We start from the raw sequence: 24,980 nt of genomic DNA on the forward strand, positions 1-24,980 counted from the left end.
CTGTTAATTGCAGACCTGTTAAGTAATCCAAGATTGCATGTGTGTGTTAAACAAAATGTTTTGTCAAATGTCCTAAACAAGAGGCTTCAGACCCTTGGTCTAGAAGTTTGGGCTGAAAGCTGCTGAAAAAAAGACTTCAGTGCTGTGTGTATTAAAAGAAAACAAAAAAAACCCTCACATCTCTGAACAAAGCAGTTTCATTTTTAAATTGGCTTACAACAAATGTTGTACCAATGAATCAGTTAGCTCATATAAAACCAAACCTTGTAGTTGATATATCCATCATTCGAATTGCTTTTGCTTTTAAGAACTAGATGTCTATTACATGGAACTCTTGAACATGGGTGTGCTTTAATGGCTGTTAAAGTTTAAATTTGAAAGATATTTTATTTATCTTGTGCATTCAGCATGAAATAAAAACCTTGTGTAAAACTTCAAACCATGAAGACTGACTCGGTCTATTCTGTATTGTCAAGAACTATTTGGTTAGAGAGCTAGATATCTTCCTCCCATCCCCCCAAAATCTGATTGTTAGAAAAATGAAATCAGAAGGTGGCAATTCACTCACCAAAAAGCCCTTTTTGTGAATGTGGCAAGTTAAAAGGAAGCTTGCTATTAGAGAACAAACTGTGCCTGTTTTGCCCAGCCCTGCAGTATGAAAACTCACAGGATAATATGAAATATTTATTACAAATAAATTGAAATGTCTTGTTCTGCCTACAAACTGGCTGGAGACAGCTATCTTGGTGAAAAAAGGTGTCTTGAGAACAGTGCAAACTTAGAATAGGGTCTAAGCTATTTAACTTAAAGTCCACTAAAAATGGCATGGTATTATGTTGGAACCCACACTGCCAGTGTCAAAGCTCTGTTTCACAGCAACATGAACACCTCTAGGAGTCCGTTAAAAATGTCAATGGCAATTTAAAATTAATTAAAATTGCCAACTTCTAATGTGAACTCCAACTACATGACTGAGCAAAATGGCACTGGTTCTTTAAGGCTATGTGGTAAACACATAAACATGTCCCATGAATCTTGACTTTTTTTTTTTTTTTTTGACAGAGTTCTTGGGCATGGAGACAATGATCTGTAAATCAGTCTAGTTTACTTCAATAGAATATGCTGTATGCGCTTTCTAATACAGTTTTTGGCTTCCATGCTGAATAACTCCTTTTCTAAACTTTGAGGGGAGGTGTGGCCAGCTCTCCATGTGCGACATACCCAACAAACAATGATGTTTTTTTGATAAGTTCCTGTTTCTTTTTACATGGCAACCGTCAAAGTTTCCTAAGGTATTCCCCCAGGCTCTGTATCAAGAAAACTTTGTAAAACACTCCATCTATTAAATAATCTCCACAGTGCTCCCACCTCCTCCTTTTTAAGACAGTTTCATATTCCAGCAGACTTTTCTGGTAGCTCTTACAATACATTATGTATTTCAGGTCATGGCTAATAAGTGAAATAGACCTGCAGGTCTCTGCAGTACTTTAGGGGGGGAAATAATTTGGGTTGAGGGATAGGAGTGCACTATTGAATTGAAGGACTTTCAGGTGTGTGTGTGTGTAACCAAAATTATTTCAGCTTTTCAATCCTGCCAAATCTTTCAATTAATCTTCATTAAAGCTGCCTTTTATGGGGCTGAGTTAGTCTAACTTTCTCAGGGGTAGGATGTGACATAACTGATGTCAGTATCCAACTGCTAAAGACAGGTGGAAAGAGATGTCAATACTTAACACTGTTTCAGGCATGTGTCTGCTTCAGTAGATGTTTGGATAATACAGTGATGGGGTGGGAGTTGCTTACAGGTTGCTAAACAGAAAATATTGTAGTATACATTTGATATAGGTCTTTATTTTTATACTTTTGCTCTCTGACCATGTCATTGTAAAAGTGTTTCTCCCCATCCCCTACCAGATATATAGCAGCTATGTTGCTTAAACAAGGACAGTTTTTGTTCCTTCATACATTTCTCCTTGCAATTGGATCCCCTTCTGAATTGTCCTCCCACAGGACTACTGACTTGTGCCACTGTAAGCTTCATGTACTTTTAAGTTCAAGTTCCTTTACACTTTTATTTTTTGATCACTGACTCTGTTTTATCTGAATCATTCTGTAGGGCTGCAAGGTTCTCGTTGATGCACGGGACAAACTAGGGATTCCTTGGCAGTACACGGAGAACGAGAAGCATGGAATGTTTTTGATGGCTTTTGAAAACAAAGCTGGAATGCCTATAGAGCCTGCCACATTCCAGTTGTATGTACCTGCACTGAGCGCCCTGTGGAGGGATTCTGGAATCAAGGAAGCTTTTAGCCGTCGGAGTGAGTATCAGCTGGTAAGTGTATCCAACTGTATGCTGATTGAAGAGTTGTAAACGGGGTTTTTTCAGTCTGAATCCAGTTTAAGAACAGATTGCTAGACCCGGTGTGTGGCCATAATACAAGCAAGCTGTAGCAATGCTATAAATCTGAGCGTGCTATAGCAGCAGGAATGAGGAGTAATTGGAGCCAAACTGAAAAAAACTATGGGAAAGAGCGGAATAAGTGGACTAGACTGGAAGAACAAGAGGAACCAAAAAAGGCAGGAAATGATTGAACAAAAAAACCCCCCAAAACCTGAGTTGCTCAGTTGGGCTGATCATAGTAGGCCACTGATTAATGCACACTTTTTTTTTATATTTGTCCAGTTTTGCCAACTTGTATTCTATTGATGCTGGCAGGCTGCTACTATTTGCAGATCAACTCTTTTGAAGTTAATGTGATCCCTTTCCAAGCTGTTCTTGGATTTTTTTTTTTCCTTTCCTTTTTTATATCTGCAAGTTGCACTTGAGGCAGCATTTGGATGTCAGCCTAAAAATAAAAACTGTTTTCCCCTGTTTTCCTTTAAAAACAGACTTCTAGAGTTCAGCTCAAAACTCATTGCATAATATAAAATGCAGGTATGATAAGAAAGCACTTCTGATATTGAACATTTTTGTCTTTGATATGAATGAACATATATCTATTATGCCTGTTGGAGCAGTTGATGACCACCCTTTATTCTCCTGTCTTGTCTTCTTCCCTACCTTCTCCACTCCTCTTCTCCCCTCTCCCCTCCCAGCCCCAAATAATGAGGCGGTTGTTGAGGGACTATAGCCTCTTTTGGTTGATTGGTGTTTTTTGGTTGTCGCTAACCTCAAGATGTGACTACCTATTTGGGTTCAAACAGTGGTATGATAACGAAAATCTGACCAGTCACTTAAGTGGCTTAGCTTCCATGCTTATATGTTAAGTTATGTTCCATGTTTCTCACTCTGTAACTTCACAGAAAACATTTCCTTTTTTTCATTGAAAAGAGATGTTATGACTTCCTAAAATTGGGCATAAGAGGGAACTTTATTCTAAATAGTGTTTTCCTCGCTTTGCTGCTATAAATAACATTGTGTTCAAAGAAAGGAATTTAATTCTGTATGATGGAGAATGTGACTTCTTATGTGAGAATTGCCAGATGCAAAGGTGAGCCCAGTAGGAGTGAATTCCAAGTTGGGGCCTCCCCTTACTATATTACACTCTCAGTATTACCACTCTCCTCAGACAGGAGGAGAAATGCCATTCCATCTCCCTTCTCTCCCCTCTGAGCAACCATAGTGTTTGAGGCTGACAGGACGGGGAGAGAAGCAAAGTCAAGTGCAGAGTTTTAGATTTAAGCAAACATAAAAATTGGAAATGAACAAGTACTCTAAAGACTCCCTTCCGGGTGCTGCTGTGATCCGAGACATCTTAAAACATTGGGTTTAAGAGCCTCTCTTCCATCCGGTAGGGATTGTAATTCTCCAGATTTGAGATTAGTTTGTGTACTTTTAAGGTCTGGAATGGGAAATTGTTACTTGTGCAGACTTCCACCCCCACACTGTCAGTTCATAGTTAAGGAGGAAATAGGCAGTCCAAAATAATCTTAGTCCTTTTACATCCTAGGCATTGACGTGTAAAAGTAACAGATATTGTAATGTCATGCAACTGACAGTAATGTAACACTAATAATTTACCTAGACCAGGCATAGCATTAAAACATATTCTTTGCCTATATCAGAAATTATTCTTTGTCTTCCCTTGCACCATGCTCTTGTGCTCACAGATACACAAGTCTGCTATGTTTTTGTTAGTACTTTCATACAAGGAAGCAAAGTGGCCCTATAACTCTGCTCTTTTTCTAAGGAGTCAAGTTTTTGGCTTAATTTCAGTAACTTCATAAAATATAATATGCCATTCTTTATATTCTCATTGTTGCCTGACTCTGGAGAAGCGTTTCTGAAAACTAATTGCATAAATAAACTCTGAAGTTCTTGAAATGGAATGTGCTTGAAGTTTAAGGGCAGGAATTACAGCATTGCTGTGTCTTCCTTTTTTGGCCCTAAAAGGAATAACTGGAATTAATGGAATAGCTTATAACAAGATTAAAACAAACATTTCTGTTTAGCTGTGCCTTTTAGTAGTAAGGGTCAATGCCAGATTGTCAAAGCTCTGATTTTTGTGCCATTACAGTTAAGATTGTCAGTGCTTCCATTATATCCCTTTTCCAGAAATTTTAACTTTTAACTGTAAAATTGTGCTTTTGCTGAAACATGACTTAAAAATTCTTGGATCAGGAGTGACTCTCTTAAAATAGCTAGAGAGCTTTTTCAGTTTTAGTTAGTTTTTTGCATTCCTCAAAGAAAAGGCTGTATATTCTATTTCACTATGTGTGGTAATGCATTTATTTATTTTTTGTTTTATTTAAAACAAAACAACAACAACAAAACACACAAACAACCAAACCCTTGCCAATATACCTCAGAACCACAACTAATAGTCCTTGGAAATTTATTTAGGATAAGTTGTTAAAATACCTGGGAAATATTTATGAATTAATCTTGTATATTTTCAGCATACCTAAACATCCTTTAATTTGCAGATTGAAGTCTTTCATGCAGGTGTCCGGCTTGCCAACCTAACTCCTGTAAATTATTATCTTCTTAAAATGCTTTCTTATATTTGCTAATCCTAAATAACTGAGACTGTTTAGACCTAAATGCTTTATGACCACTTGAGCTGTGATAGTGGGATTGGAAACTCAACCCTTGTAATTGGCTGAAGTTGGTTACAGGAAAAACAACCTTTGAATATTACACGGTGACTAAGTATATTGCGGGGGCGGGGGCAGGTGGCAGAGTGGAGAACGGTTACATAGGTCAGATGCTCCCTCCACATCACTGAATAGCAATGAAATTGTATTATATTGGAAAGACTAGTTCCTTGATACAAGAGGTTTTTCAAGACACTAAATTAAGGCTGCTTTTGCATTCTTGAACTTCAGCTACAAGCTTAAACAAACAGAAGGCAGAGATGCATGCTAAAGACACCAGATCTCCACCTTTATGTTGAAGTCAGTAGTATTTGTAACATCTAATGCAGAGATTCCCAAACTCTTTTTGCTGAGCTCCTCTGTTCAGAGTCATGTTCCATGCATGGGGAGGAAGAAGGAGGGGTGCCCAGTACCCATAGGAGGGTCCATGGGGGTATTCCCCACTGGGACATGAGGAAGTGTGTTGCTCCCTGCAGTGGTCAGGTGATCTCAGCTCTTGAGTCCTGGTCCCTGCCTGTCCTTGCCCCCCCCCCCCCCCCCCGGGAAAATTACCAGGGCTGTGGTCAAGAGGGGCTTGGAGTACTATCCCCCTCCCCGTCCGCTGGACACTGCCCCATCCTGATCCTGGTCCTTCAGTATGGTCCTGTCTGCTTTCCTTGTGTAGACTTTGTCGAAAAGAAGGGTTGGGGTGAGCAGGGGGCTGTGTCAGGCAGGAGTATCAGTACTCCTGGGGTGCAGCCTTTGGCTTGTAGTTCTCAGAGTCCCCCCCTGGCCTTCCCAGCAAAGGAGGGTGACTGCTGGCTGGTGGCTGCAGCAATGGAGGAATGAGATGGGCAGGGAGCTTTCTTCCCTTCAGCCAAGAGGGCTCAGACAGAGCGCCCCTCCTCCCCCCCCCCCCCCCCCCCCCCCCCCCCCCCCCCCAGCTCCCAGCCCTTTAGTGCTGACCTGTCAGGTCTTTGTGTCCTCCAATAAACTCATCAGTGCACCCCACAGTTTGGGAACCTCTGATCTAATGTAACATGACTTAAATTGGTTATGTAGAAATATATTATATGGATACTAAGGGAAACAAAACTGTTATGGGCCCCAGAACTATTACTTGGGAATATTTTATATACAAAGGCATAGATGTAACCTGTAGCAGTACAGAATACTACTTGTAACCCGACCTGCTGTGAATAACATAATTTAAGACAGAAGACAGCAATTCAAAGCAATTCAATATCAACTATAATGCATGATATGGCGCACAGATACAATCGGAATGATGCCTTAAATATAAGTGAATTATAGTTTATTGCATTAAAGCTTCATAAGTGTACAATAGGAACTTAGAATTATGAACACCAGAGTTACGAACTGACTGGTCAACTAAATACCTCATTTGGAACTGGAAGTATGCAATCAGGCGGCAGCAGCAGAGATAGGGGGAAGCAAATACAGTACAGTACTGTGTTAAACATAAAATACTTAAAAAAAAAAAATTAAAACAAAAGATTTGACAAGGTAAGGAAACTGTTACTGTGCTTGTTTCATTTAAATTAAGATGGTGAATAGCAACATTTTTCTTTTGCACAGTAAAGTTTCAAAGCTGTATTAAGTCAATGTTCAGTTGTAAACTTTTGGAAGAACAACCACAACATTTTGTTCGGAGTTACAAACAGCCTCCATTCCCAAGGTGTTCGTAACTCTGAGGTGCTACTATATGTGGTACATGGAATTAAAATATTCTTGAGTGCATAGGTACTAGTTTTCAGATTGACACATTACTAGACAAGTCCTTTCAAAAATAATCTTGCTGCTTAATAAATTGAATGGTTCTGCTTCACCTCTTGTTGGCTCTTAGGGCTATTCATGCCATGCCTAATCTCATTAGGATGTAGCAAAAGGCTGATAGCTGAGGTCATGGAGATTGGGAGTAGCTTGTGGTCTGGCTTTTTTGTGTTTAACACCCACAATTTTTCAACAAGCAAATGCTATAATGTGGAGGGCTTATTTATAACCCCATATTGTAGATACTAGTTTAGATCTTGTCCACACCTGTGCACTGATTTGGTTTAATCCCTACGTGGGCACTTAAATTGGTCTAAATAGATGTAAACCAAATTTAACATGTCTCTGTTGATTTATAGGTCTTGTATATATGAGAAACTGAATTGGTTTAACTAAAGGTGTGACTTTAAACTGACTTGGTTAAATAGAATTATCCACATAGAAGTTTGCTCCTTAGTTCTTTTTAGTTTAAACCAATTACTGATTTAAACTGAAAAAAGCCTGATTTTTAATCTTAACTGAAACAAGTGCCTGTACAATCTCTTGCACCAGTTTAATTTAACCATTTAACACCTAACTGGTACAGCTGTGTATAAACCAGGCCTTAGAGATGCTTGCAGTGAAGACCTTGCTTAATGCTGTAAAATATCTTCAGGGTGGTCTTCCAATCAATTTAACACTAAACTTCTTTTGTTTTAAACTTAAGATCTGTGTAGTAACATTTTGTACAGTCATTATGCAATATACCTGTCTACCAAACCATATTATAGCAGTTGTTCTGCTTTTGAACTGTCTATACTTTTTTAGTAACTTTTTTTGTGTGTGTAAAGTAAAATGTGATGCATGGATTGACTACCTATAGCTAAAAAAATCTAATCTATAGGTGGCTTTCTTTGTAATGCTAAACTTAATGATTGGTTTAGCAGTGAAAAGCTTGTTGGATTAAAATGGCTGTTTGACCATAACCTAATATAATCTGAAATTTTCTTCACTTGGACCAGAGGAGCTGCCTCTAGGCATTTATCAGCACTTTCTGTTTCATACACAATGCATTCAAGTGCTGCCTGTAAACCCCGTCTGGGTATTTGAGCCTCTTAGAACTGAGTGGGTGGATTCCACAATAGCAGTATTTTCTTTGCTTCAGTGTCTCTCTCTCTCTCCTAAATCAGGCTAACCAATTTCACATCCCGCCCCCCTCCACTCCCCCTCCCAAGTTCCTCTGTTCCTTGTATGCAAGCAAGTAGTTTTGGGACAAAAGCTTCATTGTGTATTTGGTTACATTGTCAGGTCGCTGTCCTCATTTTTTTTTTAGCTACAAGAATACTTTTGTAATCAGTGTGTGACTCTCTTCACCCCCCCATATTTTCTGTCTGTATTTTTGAAAAGAATACATTTTATCACTACACTATAGATACCCTGTAACACTTATTCTTTCTGAGGTCTTCTGTACTACCTCAGATACTTGGATTACATTCCTCCCTGCCAGCAGATGGAGACAGAATATTTGATTTGCATGGCTACTTCCACAAAGGAACTTATTACGGAATCATTGGTTGCTTGTCTCGAATACATGGAAGCGAAGAATCTGAGGCTTGGGCCCAATTCCAAGTGCTCTTGTGTAAACAGGAGTTCCATATGTACCAACATCTCAGGGTTGTAGGGCTTAGGTGTTGCCCTCTTGGAACAGCACTGGTTCCCAAGTCCATCAGACTGAGTACTTGGTGACTTCCTGTCCAGCTGAAGGCTCCATTCTGTGTCAAAAAGGCCCTTGGGAAACTCAGTGCAAGAATAGTAGCTGTCCTATGGATGCAAGAAATGGTGGTAGATTTACTCTCACCTCTTCCTGCAGTGGGTATACTCAGTGCGTGTGAGGGGAAAATCATGGCAACCCTCTTTGGCAGCAGTGAGATGGCATAGGCTCAACCCTCTTTCTCCACTTCTCTGAAAGTAAGATTGGCAGCAGATTACTCCTTTTATCCAGCAGCTCTTGCACCCAAACAAGGGATAGAACTTGCAAAAGCTATTTCCTGTGCACGCACTTGCTATTCACTGTAGTATGTCTGGGAGGGGGACTTCTTACCCAAAACTGGTGCACACAAAAATTGATGTGTGAGTATAGCTCAGCTAAATTAGCTATCTGTATCTTGGTGTTGCTCCATAGCAGTGGATACAGTCCTTAACACACGTGGGCCTAATAGGACTTGTTAAGCAAAAAAGAGAGACTCCTGTTTTAGTCAGTGTAAATGTGAATTTTATCCCAGCACCCTAGCCCTCTTAAAGATTAGAAAATCTACCTTGATAGATTAAAGGAGCTCAGTTTATTTAACATAACAAACAAGGTTTAAGAGGTGACTTGATTACCCTCTGTAAGTACCTTCATGGGGAACAAATATTTAGTAATGGGCTCTTCAGTCTAGCAGAGAAAGGTATAACCTGGCTGAAGTTGAAGCTAGACCAATTCAGACTGGAAAGGAGGTGTACATTTTTGACAGTGAGGGTAATTAACCATTGGAATAATTTACCAAGGATTGTGGTGATTTTTTTCTATTATTGGCAAGTTTTAAATTGGGAAGAGATGCTCTAGAAATTATTTTGGAGGAGTTCTACAGGAATGCAGACTAGATGATTACAATGTCTTTTCTGACCTTGAAACCTATGAGAAAGCACCAAATATTAGCTTTTATATGAAGCAGCAATCCATGAAAGGCATGCATGGAGGGGTTGTGGGGGTTGCAGAGGTAGGAGGAAACTTCCTGCTCTGCTCATGTTCAACTACTACTAAGGGGAGTGTTCCATGCAATTCCTTGTGCAGATAGCCATAAATGATCTCGAACCCCTGAAGTCTTTTTTTTCTGGGGGGGGGGGCAGTTTGCGGTAGATGGTCAAGAAAATACTTTAAAACTGTTCTTTTATAGGTTCTTTTGATATTCTCGGTCATTGTATGGGACACCTGTGTTTGGAACACTATCTCCACTTCATTTACTTGCTGAAAAGACACTTTTATTTATATATATTAGCCTTCATGTGAAGATAGATATAGATATAGATATAGATATAGATGCATCTTCACATGAAGGCTAATGGAGTTTTATGGTGCTTTTTTAGTATCTGAAAACTCAGTAGTATGTTTTATCAAAACGCTGTATGGGTTTGTCTGCACTGAAGTAAAATGCCCACGACTGGCCCATTTCAGTTGATTTAAGCTGTGGGGCTATCAAATTGCAGGGTGGATGTTCAGGCTCTGACTGCCCGCAGGTCCCTAGGGCTCAGGCTCCAGCCCAACCCGAACATCTACACTGCTGTTTTATAGCTCCGAGCCCCGTTAACTGATGTGGGCCTGCCAATGGTGTTTTATTGCTGTGTAGACGTGCTGTATGTAACATGATGTGGCAGTCTCTCCAGTACTCAAGGTGAAACGTGGATTGAAAGCTATAACTCCATCTCAGGCCCTCAGTGGTTTTACATTTTAGACATAAGCGCATGACTCAGATAGCATTTTGCTCTCTTTTTCTTATGTGAAATAGTATAACATACAATCATGGTGAAGAGGATTTGTGTATCTAATGTCAACAATATACTTGTTGTGGATTTGCTCTTCAGGAAATTGAAGTGCCAAATTAGCTCTGTTGTACAGTAGTTCATAAAACAAATGTTACAGGTAGACCGCTGTTCTCCAAACCACTCTCAATCATAAACTTACACAAGAGGCTACAAATGTTGCTTGTTCTGTAACTTTGACCTCTTTTCAGTCCAGTTACTCTTACCTATTACATCAATTGTGTCCCTGGAGGCTTCTGATACAGATATACAAAAGAAATAACAAAACTATTCATTACTTCACCTTGAGCATAATTTAAACAAGGGGCCGCTACAGAGAGAACCTTTTCTTCACACAATATTCATTGCAAAACTATTTAAAAAAATTCCAGGATTTTTCAAGTTTGCAAAACTTCTGTGAAATTGCAACATCATGGGGAAGCTTTGCACAACGTCATTTACATCTCTGTCTAACACCACACTTTAGTATCCATGTGGAAGTCCATGGTGTCCCTACAAGCAGCATAAGCTAGTGGTTGAGCACAGGGCTACTAGCCCGAAACATCCTTGTCACTCACTGGCCATGATATTTTGCAGTTACTAATATTTGTAAAGTTCTGTGTAAGCTGTCTCTTAGCAGCCCTATGTGCTGATGGTTGCATCTTGTGCTCCAGAACCTAAACTTTCACTTAAATTTGTCTCTACCTCACATGGCTGGGAAAGTAATTTGAAGAATGTGAACCTGCTGTAATATGATGTAGTAGTGTATGCAGACAGCTCTGAAACAATAGTTTTCAGTGATGTAAACTGCCCCTGTTCATTTGAAGGGGCATTAATGCTGAAGTTAAATGTGAGCACTTAACCATTTAACTGCTGATCAAAACATTCCAGTTCCTCCACTTTTGCATATTAAGATCCAAACAAGCTAAATAATATCTTGCTTTGACATCACAGGTGACTGGATCTTGAGTTATGGGTGGACCTTGAGAGAAGTGATACTTTTCTTTTCTGCTTGATCCTGGAGTAATGCGAGATGCCCAAAGCCACACAGCAATTAAATGACAGAACCAAAACTTAAAACCCTGGTTTTGGGTGTCCTGTCCCCTAAAGTATTGTACTTGCTGTATCTTTTTGAAAACTTAAAACTTGAGGGCTGACACCATGCAAAACAAAACTGCAAAATTCTATACAAATTACTGGATATAGACCAACTTTGCATGGTTTTAGCATTGTACTTCTACGGTGTGTAATCCTATGTACATTTACAGGATTAAAAGTCACTAAATGAGATCAACAAACTGACCCAACGCCAACAGAAACCTCCCCAAGTAGCCTACTCCAAAGCCTTACCAGCATTTATTCTACCACCCCAATAACTGCCTTAAACAGGCCTTGCAACATGTCTTGAAGGTCACCAAAATCCAAGCTCAGGATTGCGGGGGAGTGATCTCCAAAGTTGAGGACTCCCTTGCCACTTTTAAGAAATTTCTGCTTTAGTATCCCCTTGTCATGTAAACAAAGGAACTCTTAGCTTGAGCATCTCACTGGACCATAAATGCTGTGGAACATCATGAAGAGAAACCCTGCTTCTAAGATAGGTAAGACTCAGACCATTTAGGTATTCAAAGAGAAAAATAATCTTTCACTGGAAATCAATTGGAAGTCCATGTAGATTATGAAACACTGGTGCAATATCCTTCCCTCATGCGGGAGGCTTGTTTCTTCTCCCAAGCTGGAGCACATGCAACAAAAGCTGCTCCATGAACAGAGCAATTGTGAGATGTCTCCTCTGGTAGATAGAATAGGGGCGACAAAGTGACATGTTTCTACCCTTTGCACTACTTCAGGGTTATCTTCTGCTTGGCTGTTTTATCTGTAATTTAAAACATTGGAGAAAGGACGCTGTAACACAACCATTCTCCAATGTTTTAAATTACACGCCAACTAAGGGTTAAAAGCTAACTGTACTAAGTTCTTTGAACAAAGACCGTTCTTGTCCCAGAGAACTTCCAGTCTAGGTTTACAGCAAAATGCAACAGCTGGTTGAAGTGCAGTCAGCATGGGAATTGGGAGGATGAGGCAAAGAGTAAAAGGAACATGTTTCTGTATGATAAACATGAGCTGCTAATAAGGAACAGGTATGGACATAGGGGAGGCTAGTGAGGCTGCTGGGGATAGCTCATGTTTAAATAAAATATGGAATGAGAACCTGTGCCAATGGGCTGCTTTGGTTTTCTATATTGTATTTGCCCCTCCCTGCCCCAGTCCTTCATCTGTATTCTGTCTAATTAAATTGTAAACGCTTCAGGGCAGGGACCATATTTTAGGTCTAGAAAACACATAGTATGTTCCAGGCATTTTTATTAATGCTTGCTGCTTGCAACTTCCAAATGGCTACGGTTTAGAGCTTGTCTGGTTCTGTTCAAATAGCATGGTCTTGGAGGTAAGTAAAAAGCTTCATATTTATAACACTAAATAAATTCTGTAGGAGTCTCTGCTTCTGGCTCTTCAAATGCAAGTGAGTATTCATTTTGAGTTTGGTATGTTCAGGGTGGAAAGTAATTTGATCCTGATTCCAATGTTCAGTATATTTGAACATAATTTGCATCTTGCATAATGATGGCTGTACTTTCCTCTGAAAATACTTCCTGTCATCAAATCCTTCCTACTCATATATACATTGCCAATCCTTATCCAGGATTCATTTGTTTGCCTTTGCAGCTCATGTCTAGCGACATTTGACTTTCAGAATTACCTGAACCCCTGTATAGCTTTCTAGCCTAGATGCTCTTTCTTTTTCATGTGGCTGCAGTCTTTCATGTTTACCAGTTCCCTTACAACAAACACTTCTGCTGAAGCATGAAATCTTAGATTTTTTTTAGAATGAAGAATTAACTTGATCGTAATTCCTGAGACTGCATTCTCTACTCCTAGTAAAAGGCTCTAATTTTATTATGCATAAAACCAAGTTACAGTAACAATTTAAGTATTTAAGACAAAAATACAAATTAGTCCTACTCTAAATCTTGCAGGATTTTGAGTATAGGGATTTGTTCAGAGTAAATCCAGCTGTAATTAATCTTTGCGTTCCCATCAAGAAATGCTGGCATATGCTGTGAGAAACAAGGGAGGAAACTTTCAGCTCAGCCTCTCTCTCAGCCAGTACCCAACTGTGGCTAAAATCCACTGGTGTAATCTGCTCTTTAGTGTGCAAGAAAACTCAGATCTGCACAGATCTAAATCCAACCCAGTTGGCTCTTGATTAAGCTGTTTGGTGTCCATGTTTAGGAAGTAATTAAAATAGATCTTCATTTTCAAATCTCTTGCTGAAATAGTTTTTAGAGAGACACCAGTTTCAGGAATGTATTCTTTTGTACTGGAGGTCAAACAAAGTATCTTAAATTTTAAGATGGGATTTGTGTGCCCAAGGGAGGTAGATGCACAATTCCCATTGAATTTCAGTGCAAGTTGGTGCCTAAATCTCTAGGCACTTTGTGAAAAACCTCCCACTTGATTCCAACATAGGGATTAACTGCACTTGTTAGAGGCTTAAACCATAATAAATTTTTTCACATTAAGAGAAGTCTGCTGATCAGACACCAACAGGAAGTCTGTGTCCTGAAAAAGCTGAATTACTTGGGCTCACTAATATGAAATAAATTTGTTAGTCTCTAAGGTGCCACAAGTACTCCTGTTCTTTTTGCGGATACAGACTAACACGGCTGCTACTTTGTAATATGAAAGTGTTACTATTATGTTCTTGCATCATTCTCGTATGAAGTGGTGATAATCATAGAAATGCTGCTAAAATGGTTGTGGCGAACAAAATCAGTGAACACACAAAACAGCATACAGTACATCCGTGTCAGCGCTCAGTGTCAGGAATGGAAAATGTTTCCAGAACTCCTATGTATCTTCTATTTTGAATTATTTCAAGAGTTTTCTTTATGGCAGAAACTTCAATCTTGTTTTTTAAAACTAATATCCTCCTAAACTACTACTGATCAGAAATGGATTAAAAGATTATAAGGAAGTTGCACTAAGAATCTGCTCCTGACTACACTTTTCATTAATGCAGGTGTGTTCCAGCTTAGTGTGGTGTTGGCATTGCTTCTCCTGTTTGCCTCAGGATTGGCATTTCTCCATGCTTAATAACATAACATAATGAATGCATAATATTACTCCTGGGAGAATTCCGTGCCAAAAAATTAAATTCTGTGCACAATATTTTAAAATTCTGCAAATTTTGTATTTGTCAAAATAACATGATATAATCACGCCAGTTTCAATTATTTTGGTAATTTATTTCAAAATACCTGTCAGAAAGTATGTCTGTAACAGTACAGAGACACACACAAATTTCCCCAGGAGTAAAGAGTTAAAGAAACCCCTACGACTACCCAGTACCTGTTTCTTTGCCCCCAGAGCCCAGCTGCAGACACCCTGAGCACAGACACTTACATCCCCTACCCCATCCCAGAGGCCAGCTGTGGGCCTCCCTCCAGCCTAGACACTTACACCCTCTGCCGCCCAGGAATCCAGAGGGAGAAACAGCCTGATGCTGGATCCTGGGCCTGCATGGCGATTCCTGCACATTGCCCCCTCCGTACTTCAGGGTGTGCTGGTAATCCTCCAGTTTCCTCCCCCAGTCCCCAACCTTGTCTTCTATCTGTGAGCTGGGCTCTGCTGGGTCCAGCAGCCCCTAGTGGCAGCCAATGTCTCTGCAGTCCCTTTTTGTGGGGGAGAAAAAGGATAATGTGCGCACCGAATTATTTCTGCAAAATTCTGCATTGCGCAGTGGTGCAGTATTCCCCCAGAGTACAATATGAGCAGAGGTACTACTAACTTGATCCAGACATGTGTAACATCTCCATTATACAAAGATATGGCTGTTAAACACCTCATTTTAGTCTTATCCTCACATGAGGATCTAAAGGCACTTATAGAATATGGTTCATCAGTGCTATGTTGTTTGTTTGGGTGTTTTGTTTTTTTCCCCCCTTTCAAATAAACCAGGCTGCAAGGTGAAGATGTCAGGCTCAAAGCACTAACTGATAAACTTGTTAGCAGCTTTAGTTCATTATCTTTTGCTGCTTCCACTTCATGGGTTCTCAAGGCATTTTCAGTGCTCCCGGATGTAGTTTTGCAGGACCCTCTGATTTGTGAAATGAGTTCCCTTCAAGCAATTCACCTTCACTGTTCCTTTAGTTACATAAATATTACTCCATTTGCCTGGCCTTCATCTTTCAGATTACTAAACAAGCAAAACTAATTTACTCCAATTTATGAAAAGCATTTTCCTGTTTAATGTGCTCATATTCCATTCATGTAACTGTGTTGCTGGTTAACTTTCAAAGGGCCTATACAGTTAATCTGATTCATTTTTAACTGGATACATAACTTCCTGGTGTCACTTTTGCTACAGTAATTCCTACTCTTCAGTTAATCTTGCTGTATGCACATAAAATAGCACAGAGTATCTCTGCTCCAAAAATGTTTTAATTCTTTGGCAGATTTATTGTCCAAATCTTGTTTGTAATTACATGGCCTTTTGCCATTTCATGGATTCAAAGACTTTATTACCATGTTTCCCTGAATGACACCTATTTTGGCTACTGAAGGATGACTGCATAGAATCTATGGGCAAGTTTCAAAGACTGACTGTACATCAGCTATACACAGAATGAAGTAGCTATTATCAGCGTATGGACAAAGCTCTAGATTTTAGTGAGCAGAACTGAATGGTGGCTGGAATTGTAGTCGGAGAATGTAAAGACATAGCTATGGTGCATACCCAGCCCCACAGTTGCATTCCAAAAAGTTCCAAGCTTGTGAGTTGAGGGCTTGTCATCTGTACACTGATTCCATACACTTCCCGTGGTAAATCGGCATTATCTTGTAAATGGCCACTTGCTGTCATGCATGGGGATTTGAGGTTCAGCCCTGTCAGTGGGAAGCTGGAGCTGGGTGCCAGAGGAGTGATACTGGCAAGGCTCAGGCCCTAGATGTTGGTTGTTAGCTATGGGAAGGGAGTGGGTTGAGTGGTAGGTTACTTTTCTTCAAGCTGAATTGTTGGAGGGAGCTACAGAGGCTTGAAAACTAAGCCTCATGCTTCCTTTCATTTCAAAGACCCTTGTAATAGCTTCTAAAATTTTAATCCCTTCACAAGAGCTCTTGTTCTGGGAGCGTGAAGGTGCTGTAAGTGTAATCTACCAAAAGCTTCTTTGGAAGGAAAATATATACTCCCTGACACATTCCTTTAACAGAGTTAAGGTTGCCCGCTGGCATCTCATGCCCTTCTAGAACATCAAGCTCAGCAAACCTTAAACTTTAGAAAAGCATGGGATTCAGAGTGAAGGTACACACCCATGGAAACTTAACTACCCCTTGAGCTGGCAGGGTGTGTGTGTGTGTGTGTGTGTGTGAGAGAGAGAGAGAGAGAGAGCCCCTCTCCCTGACCCCTATGTGTATGATCAAAGGAAAGAGGTACATGTGTACCTTGAGAGTATACTACTTTACAGTGCCATGTTGTGACAGTAGTGGGCACAGGGGTTGTCTTATCCTAGGGATTGTCAGCAGTTAGGCTGGGTGCTGAGTGTGGTCTGAAATTTAATGAAGCGTAAATGAAAGTATAGTGTTGGATAGCATCATGCGCATCGGGATGATGAAGAGATTATAACATTTAGCAGCTGTCATATTCTTTCTGTGAAGTAGCTTAGCTGCCGGAGTATAGAACAGTTGTAGGTAACTCCTGTTCTGGACAGTGCAAAGGCAAGTGGGAGCATGGGGGTGGAGTTAAGGTGATATACCTTCATTCTGTATTCCCTGCTTTTCCAAAGTTTTTGAAGTGTGCTGAACTCGATGTTCTGGAATGGTATGAGATACCATTGCGCAACCTTAATTCTGTGTTAATGGAGGCTTTTGTCGTGCGTGTTTTTTTTTTTTTTTTTTTTTTTAACTGTAAGACAATTGTTTTTAGTAGAAGTTAGTATCATGGAGGTGGTGTATTTATGTAGGCTTCCAGTTGAGATGCAACAACGGCCAGGTAATGAGAATGCTACTTAGCTCTTCTGTAGCACTTTGAATCTGTATGTATGAAAGACTTTTTTACCAAGGAGAAAAACATCATTATCCCCATTGTACAGTGGGGGAAACTGAAGCACAAAGAGGTGAAGTGACTTGACTCTGCCACTGGCCTGCAAGGTGACCTGGACCACGAATAGAGCCCAGGTTTTCTGAGTAACAGTCCACTTTTTTTCTACAATGAAACAGTGTTGATATGTGATTCCTAAGTGCCCCTTGGCCCCCAAACAAACTTTGTTATCATGGAATGGGGATAATGTTGTCTGTATGTAGTGGCTAACAGGGCTGGTGAGAGAATCCAGACATGGTCTAAGTCCAAAAATGTGACAGTTTTATTATGTGGTCATGACAGTAAATTCAAGCACGTGGTATCTTTCTCTACTCTCACCCCTGCACTACCACTTGCAGCTCACCCTCCCCTTCCTGTCCCGTTTAAGCCATTATAACTTTAGAAGCCAGGTGTGCCTCCCAAAAGTTGGTAGAATCTGAACTTTAAGAAAAGTTTTTGGTGGGGGAGGCGTATCTTGGAAATACCTTCTCGAAATTACCCTAAATTTGTATCACTAACCCTACAACATATCCTCATTTTGAGTAACCATGCAGATTATAGAGCACTTAGTCAACCTTTAAACAGAGAGAAATTCTTAATTGGGTGTTGGTTGAGAAATGTTCTTAACAAACGGTTTCCTTGGAAAATGCCGATTCATTGAGGCAAAATGTTTTACTATATCTATTGCAGATTCCACTAAACTTTCACTGAAACCTGAAGGTATTCCAGGCCCATAGCAGGGAACCTGCTGGCGCTCTTGGGGTTGCTAGGCTCCTCGCTGGAGTTGGGGATTTCTGGGCTATCAGGTTCCCTGCCCTAGACTTGGAAGCCTGGAAGTCCTAGGACCAGCTTCCTATGTCCACAGCTCAGGGAGCCCCACCATGCAGGCTGTTTCAGGATTATGATGTGCTAGGAAAATTGCCTTTTAGAAAGGAGACCTTTTTTTAGGAAGGATAGAGACATATTGGAGTGAAGAGGCTCTCTGCATGTCCATCTGCAGTATAGAAGGCTCAGAGGTGAGAAGGGGGTCCATTCATCTCAGTGTTCCTAGCTGAATGAGATCACCTCAGTGGAGATGAATACAGCCTGAAACAATCGCTCTGAGAAGTGTGAACTGCTCCATTCATGTCAGTAGGTGTTCCCATTCTCAGTGCTGGAGACCCTGTAATATGCAGCAAGCATGCCTATTCTCAACTCCTTGCGCCAGTCTCAGGTCTGGTCTATACTACCCGCCTGAATCGGCGGGTAGAAATCGACCTCTCGGGGATCGATGTATCGCGTCCCGTCGGGACGCGACAATCGATCCCCGAATCGGCGCTCTAACTCCACCAGGGGAGGTGGTAGTAAGCGCCGCCAACAAAAAGCCGCAGAAGTCGATTTTGCCGCCGTCCTCACAACGGGGTAAGTCGGCTGTGATACGTCGAATTCAGCTACGCTATTCATGTAGCTGAATTTGCGTATCTTAAATCGACTCCCCCCTGTAGTGTAGATGTAGCCTCAGCAATGTGTTCTTGGTGCCTGCTCCCAGCATATCTTTTCTCAGATCCCAGCCCAGACATTCAGGGTTCCCCAGATACTAGCTCACAAGGGATGTAGGGAGAGGGGCAAGACCCCCTCCCCCCATCCCACAAGATGGAGGTTGACCTCCCTAGAGGGGCATGCTCTCCCAAATCCTGGTTTAACTGAGAGGTGACAGCAAGAGGGGCTCAGACCCTCAAGAGGGAGAGGCATTTCCAGCTCACACAAAGGGGTAGGGAGAGGGACTTTGCCAAGATCCTGGTGTACACATGAGAGGAGATAATGTGAGACTGACAGGTTCCCCAGCCCATTTCTTTCCACATGCCCTGGCACCTATCTCTTAACCTCAACCCCCTCTCCTCCTCTGTCACCCACCTGCAGTTATCCACCTCTCCTTGCTGCAGTCCCAAACCCCTCTCCTCCTGTTATCGTCATGTCCTCTGCTTCCGAATTCCCACTGTCCTCCCTGAAAATGTTTGTATTTATTCTTTTCACATTTCATTTGAATGCCTTCTGAATTTTCTATTATAAAATATCTTATTTCCCCACCCCACCCCAAAAATCAAACCTTATGATAAATGCACATTCTATCAAGTTGCCTCCTTTTTTAATTTCAGATTTCTTCCTGAGTTCAATTTAAACTTGTAGTGCGTGGCTGGTGCCTAGATTTGATGGCCATAGCATTCCCTCAAAGTTACATGCGTCCTGTGACTCTTAAGGTAAATCTACATTGCAATAAAATACCTGCGGTTCTGAGTTTGGGTCAGCTGACCCAGGCTCGTGAGGCTTGGGCTGTGGGGCTAAAAATTGCAGTATAGGCATTTGGGCTTGGGCTGGAGCTAAACTATTTTTGAATACTGTTTTCAGTTTTGCTCCTCCAAAGTTAGTGGGTGCCATGCACTAGCTGAGGTAAATATCTAGCAATTTAAGACATTTTGTCCAGGATCAGAGCTATAGTTTGATCTCTAATTGTGCACAAAAAATTCCTAGAATTTCCAGCCTCTTAAGAAAAACGGTATCTTGGGAACCCGTTGGTCAAAATGACTCCAAATTTTGATCACTAGCCCTAACTGCCGCTCCATGAGGTACAGCAAGTTTCTATGCAATCCGAATAACCATGTGGACATCAGAGCATGTAAAAGTCAGCCTTTAAACATAAACCTTAGTGTACACCAGGATCATAGTGGAGCTATTCTGCTGTAATCTTGACTGAGTTAAGGCTGGGAGTTTTCAAAGGAGCTAGGTGTCAAAATCCCACTGAATTTTAATGGGTTTTGGGTATTGAACTCACTTGGGCTCCTTTGAAAAGGCTAGCCTGATGTAGGCTAGAAACAAAACTAAGAATAAGCGTTAGATATAAACAAACTCGTAAACAACAAGGATCTCTCATGCAAATACTTAAGTTTTTATTACTAACTAGCATATCAGTTTGTAAATGCTTATTTTCTAATGAGAACAGATGTTTGAAACACTTAAAAGGGTCAGGGCAACGTCAGTGATGACTGGCTGCACTGAAAGTGTGCTACGTGTTTCAGACACAAGACAGGCCCTGTCCTAAAGAGTTTATAATCTTTACAGGCACTGCGCAAGTGGGAGTGAAACGTTAATCATTTTCCTAGTTTCATCTATTGTGTTTCTACCAGCTATCAAACTGATCTTTCAGTACAATTTCTGTTACTATCATTCTCACTAACCTCCCCCCCTTGTTACACTCTAACATATATGCTCTGCCGCATGATAGAAATAACTCTCTCTCCACCCCAGCATTCAATCCAGCCTCATCTTAATACCCCACCACATCTCACTCAAGGCAGTTACTGCCTTTGCCATCCACAAATCCCTTTTCTCAGGGCACGTCTTCACTGGCAACATTAAAGCGTTGCTGTGGCTTGTGTAGTCATGGCATAGCACTGGGAGCTCTCCCAGCACTCTAAAAAAACCCACCTCCACCAGGGGAATAGCTACCAGTGCTGGGAGCACTGTCTACACTGGCACTTTACAGCGCTGAAACTTGCAGTGCTAAGGGGGGTGTTTTTTCACACTCCTGAGTGAGAAAGTTGCAGTACTGTAAAGTGCCAGTGTAGACAAGCTCTCACCTCTTATCACCTTTTATGACACTTACTAGGCATTGCTCATTTTGTGCCTTAGCCTTTCTGATTTTGTCCCTACGTGCTTGTGCTATTCTTTTGTACTCCTTAGCAATTTGTCCATGTTTCCACTTTTTGTAAGATTCCTTTTTGACTTTCATGTCACTAAAAAGCTCCTGGTGAAGCCATGTCGGCCTCTTGTTGTTCTTACTTTTCCTTCACATGGAGATCATTTGCAGTTGTTCCTTTAATATTGTCTCCTTGAGAAACTGCCAGCTGTCCTGGCTGAGCAACTTTTCCCTTAGATTTTCTTCCCACGGGACCTTATCTGCCAGCTCTGTCTGTTAAAGTCTGCTTTTTTGAAGTCCATTGTCCCTGTCCTGCTGCTCTCCCTCTTTTCTTTCCTTAGAATCATGAAATCTGTCACTTCATGATTACTTCATCTAAATTGCCTTCCACCTTCAGATTCGCTATCAATTCCTCCCTGTTGGTCAGTATCAAGTCTAAAATGTCCTTCTGATTACTTCCTCCACTTTCTGAAACAAAAAGTTGTCTCAATACATTTCAAGAACTATTTTGTGTGTTGTCATATTACTTTCCCAACAGATATCTGGGTATTTAGTCCCCCATTACTAGCAGGTCTTTTGTTTTTGGGTGTTTCTCTTGTTTGTGCTAGAAATGCCTCCTCCATCTCCTCTTCCTGATTTGGTGGTATGTAGAAGATCCGTATTTTTTACCCACTTTTATTGTTACCCAAATATTCTCAACTGGACTCCACATGGTCTGCCTCACCTCCTTCTGGACCTCAGCAGTATGTTTGTTCTTGATGTATAATGCAACAAATCCTCCCTTTTTATTCCGCCTGTCCTTCCTCAGCAAGCGATGCCCCTCTATACCAATATTCCAGTGATGAAACTTATTCTTTGATGTCAGTTAAGTCATGATTTAGGTGCATTCAAGTAGTGTCTGTATCAGTACTGTGAGGATGCTCTCAGTTGTAAAGGCTTTGCTGATTTCACTACCCCTAGTCTGCCACCTGGAGAAACTGAAGTTTCTGGAATAGAGTCATGGGAGCTTGTGGTTCAGGGCTCTTGCCTCATGGTATTCAATTGGGGGAAAGAAAGGAGGTTTTGGACTCCTGGTGTCCCAGACAGGTTCCCTGCCTCAAGTCCTGGACACAGAGGAAACCTGGCAGATGGCTTGTAATCTCATCATTTTTTGAGAGTTAGGGTTTTCTCTTTAAAATGGTGAAGAGGATGGGTATAATTTTTCTGCAGAAAATATTTTGTGATATGTTTCCACGCTGTCACAAGTTGTCCAGATGATTATTAAACCCAGTGGAGAGAGCAGAACTGCTAAGATGTCACTGTTCTCTAAGGAGTATACTAAACTCCACAAGCTAACTATTAGTTGACATCCCAAAAAGGAGATAAAGTAACTCAGGGAATATTCACTAGTATAAAGGTAGAAATGGGGCAAAATCTCTTCTTTGCTTCCTACTAGCTTTCAGCTATGCTTAAAGAAAAGAGGCTATGTGAAATAAACTTAATTCACTCTATTTACTTAGCATTTTGAAAAAAAAGCTCTTGGAAACATCATGCAGGATTTTCTGTTTGAGAAGGTGGAAAACATGTTGCTTTGAGAAGTAATTTATTGACACCTTTCAAATGTCTCCTCTGTGTACAACGCCGATTCCTGCAGTTCAGACTGTGGTGGACTTGTGCTTCACTTGGCTTCGCTCCCGAACAAACCATTGGTGTTTGTCCTAAGAAGGTCTGCTCCCCCACTCCACCCCCAAAGCCTCTTCATGCCGCTCACTTTTCATCATACTCACTTAATTCTTCTTGGAAAATAATTCAGTAAAATCTCAGATTGAATAAATTGAATTTTAATGGTATATATTTTTCCTATGTATTTCTAGCTTAAAATAGTGAATTGCCAAGACTTTAACCAGCTTGGTTAAAGAAACAGATGGGGCTGTATTCATGTTTCATCTATTCTCAAAGTTCCTTTCTCCAATCTTGTTCTAAGTCTTTTTTGCAGTGTTTGATACGTGTAAAGCAAATGGATCTCAGAATAAATAACACAGGAGCTTTTTGATTGGATGTCATTTGTAAATATTGCTCATTGTTCCATTCATAATTCCTTTTTTAATGAATAGCACTTCATGGTAGTGTGTTTGAGTGATTAGTCCGTCCACTATAGAACTGAAATAATCTCACAAGCCCTTGGTGTTGTGACCAGAATTCACTGTCTGAATTAATTTACTACCTGAACATAAAGGTGCTACCACAGCACTTGCTTTAGTACCTGATGGGCTGAAACTGAAATAGTTTTAAAGGATCTGTACTTTCTTTCCTAGCAACAATTCCCTTTAGGGTTTTGAGTGCATAATTTTGTGGAGTGGTGGGGCAGGGGAGTGAGGGTATGTAGAAGAACCATCCTAAATCTTTCATGATGGAGAAACAATTTTCAAACTAAAAAATAGGAAAGCTTGATCAAGTTACTTGAATGCTGCATACTAAAGAAATGGTTTAAATCATCAATAGTATTAAGTTTCAAGGAAGCAAGTGTTGGAAACTCTTTTTTTAAAAAGCAACAAACTTGAACATCGTGTGCAATGGAAGAAGGATGACTAAGAGACCTTGGATACCATAATCAGTGTCACTGATTACAACATGGTTTTCAAGGGACTGCATAGATATCGCAGTGAAAAGAAAACTAGAAATTGTGAACAGGGAACCAAAGAAGTCTGTTTCAAATCACTTGAGGCTTTTGAGGGGAAAATATAAAGCCATCCTCATACTCCCTGTCCCCTCCCCCCCACCAAATTGAGACTTAATACTAATCAAAGCATAAGTAAGGAATAAATGAAAATCAGGTCTGGGTGATGTACATCTCATAGTATCGAGTATAGTGGCTGGCAAACGTGGTGAAATTCTGGTAACTGGAGAAGTTATTGGAGAAGCAAGCATGATAGCAGTATTCAAAATAAGTCAACTCTTGTAATTTAAACTGACTAATTGGGTTGTATATGCAAAGGGAGGTGGTGGTCCTTTCCACAACTAGTGAGACACTTCTGGATTACAGTGGTTAGCTGTAGATACCATTATCAAATAGATACAAAATAGATTGAAGAATAGTCGAAAGCTTACCATGCCACAGGGATTTTCATCTGAAGAGATTGAAAATGAAACTCTGTATAGGTTGGCCAAGTGATTAATTGAGGGGGATGAAGGGATATAGGGTAAAACTTTCAAAAGTGACTTAGGTGCCTAAGTCTCACTGACAGTCAGTGGGGCTTAGACACATTTGAAAACTTTACTTTTTTTAAAGTATTTGAATGGTGTAAATACTGAAGGAGATGAATTCTTTAAGATAGTACAACTGAGCATAAATAGGACTAAGAGCAGCGCCGGCTCTAGGCACCAGCAAAGCAAGCAGGTGCTTGGGGCGGCAAATTTGCAGGGGCACAAGAATCCAGCATGGGAGCTGAGAACCAACAGGGGGCCCCGGGAGCTGTAGTTCCTTGGTTAGCTCCCTGCCTATAGAGCCAGCCCTGGAGCAGGGAAAGAACTACATTTCCCAGCATTCCGTCGGCCACAATTAACAGGAAAGGGAGGGGGAAGGAGTGTGGAACTGAAACCTCATGCTGCAACTTGCTGTGAATGGTAGGGACAAAGCCAGCTCTAGGTTTTTTGCCGCCCCCGCACCCCAGCCCTGGGCTCCCCCCCGCCCACACCCCCTGCTGCCCCAGCTCTGGCCCCCACCTGCACCCCCCTGCTGCCTCAGCCCTGGGCTCTCTCCCCACCCGCATCTCCTGCCATCCCAGCCCT

General features: G+C 40.9%; 1 protein-coding gene across 1 annotated transcript in view; it reads left to right on the forward strand.

The window, feature by feature from the left end:
- GNA12 (G protein subunit alpha 12) overlaps window positions 1–24,980 on the forward strand; it is a 75,065-nt gene that overhangs the window by 17,434 nt on the left and 32,651 nt on the right. Inside the window, exon 2 of the mRNA XM_026650602.2 lies at window positions 2,117–2,332. Coding sequence (XP_026506387.1) covers window positions 2,117–2,332 — 216 coding nt within the window. The remainder of the gene's footprint in view (window positions 1–2,116; window positions 2,333–24,980) is intronic.

Source organism: Terrapene carolina, unplaced genomic scaffold (genome assembly GCF_002925995.2).
Source record: "Terrapene carolina triunguis isolate 2854851 unplaced genomic scaffold, T_m_triunguis-2.0 Scaffold93, whole genome shotgun sequence".
Classification (NCBI taxonomy): domain Eukaryota; kingdom Metazoa; phylum Chordata; order Testudines; family Emydidae; genus Terrapene; species Terrapene triunguis.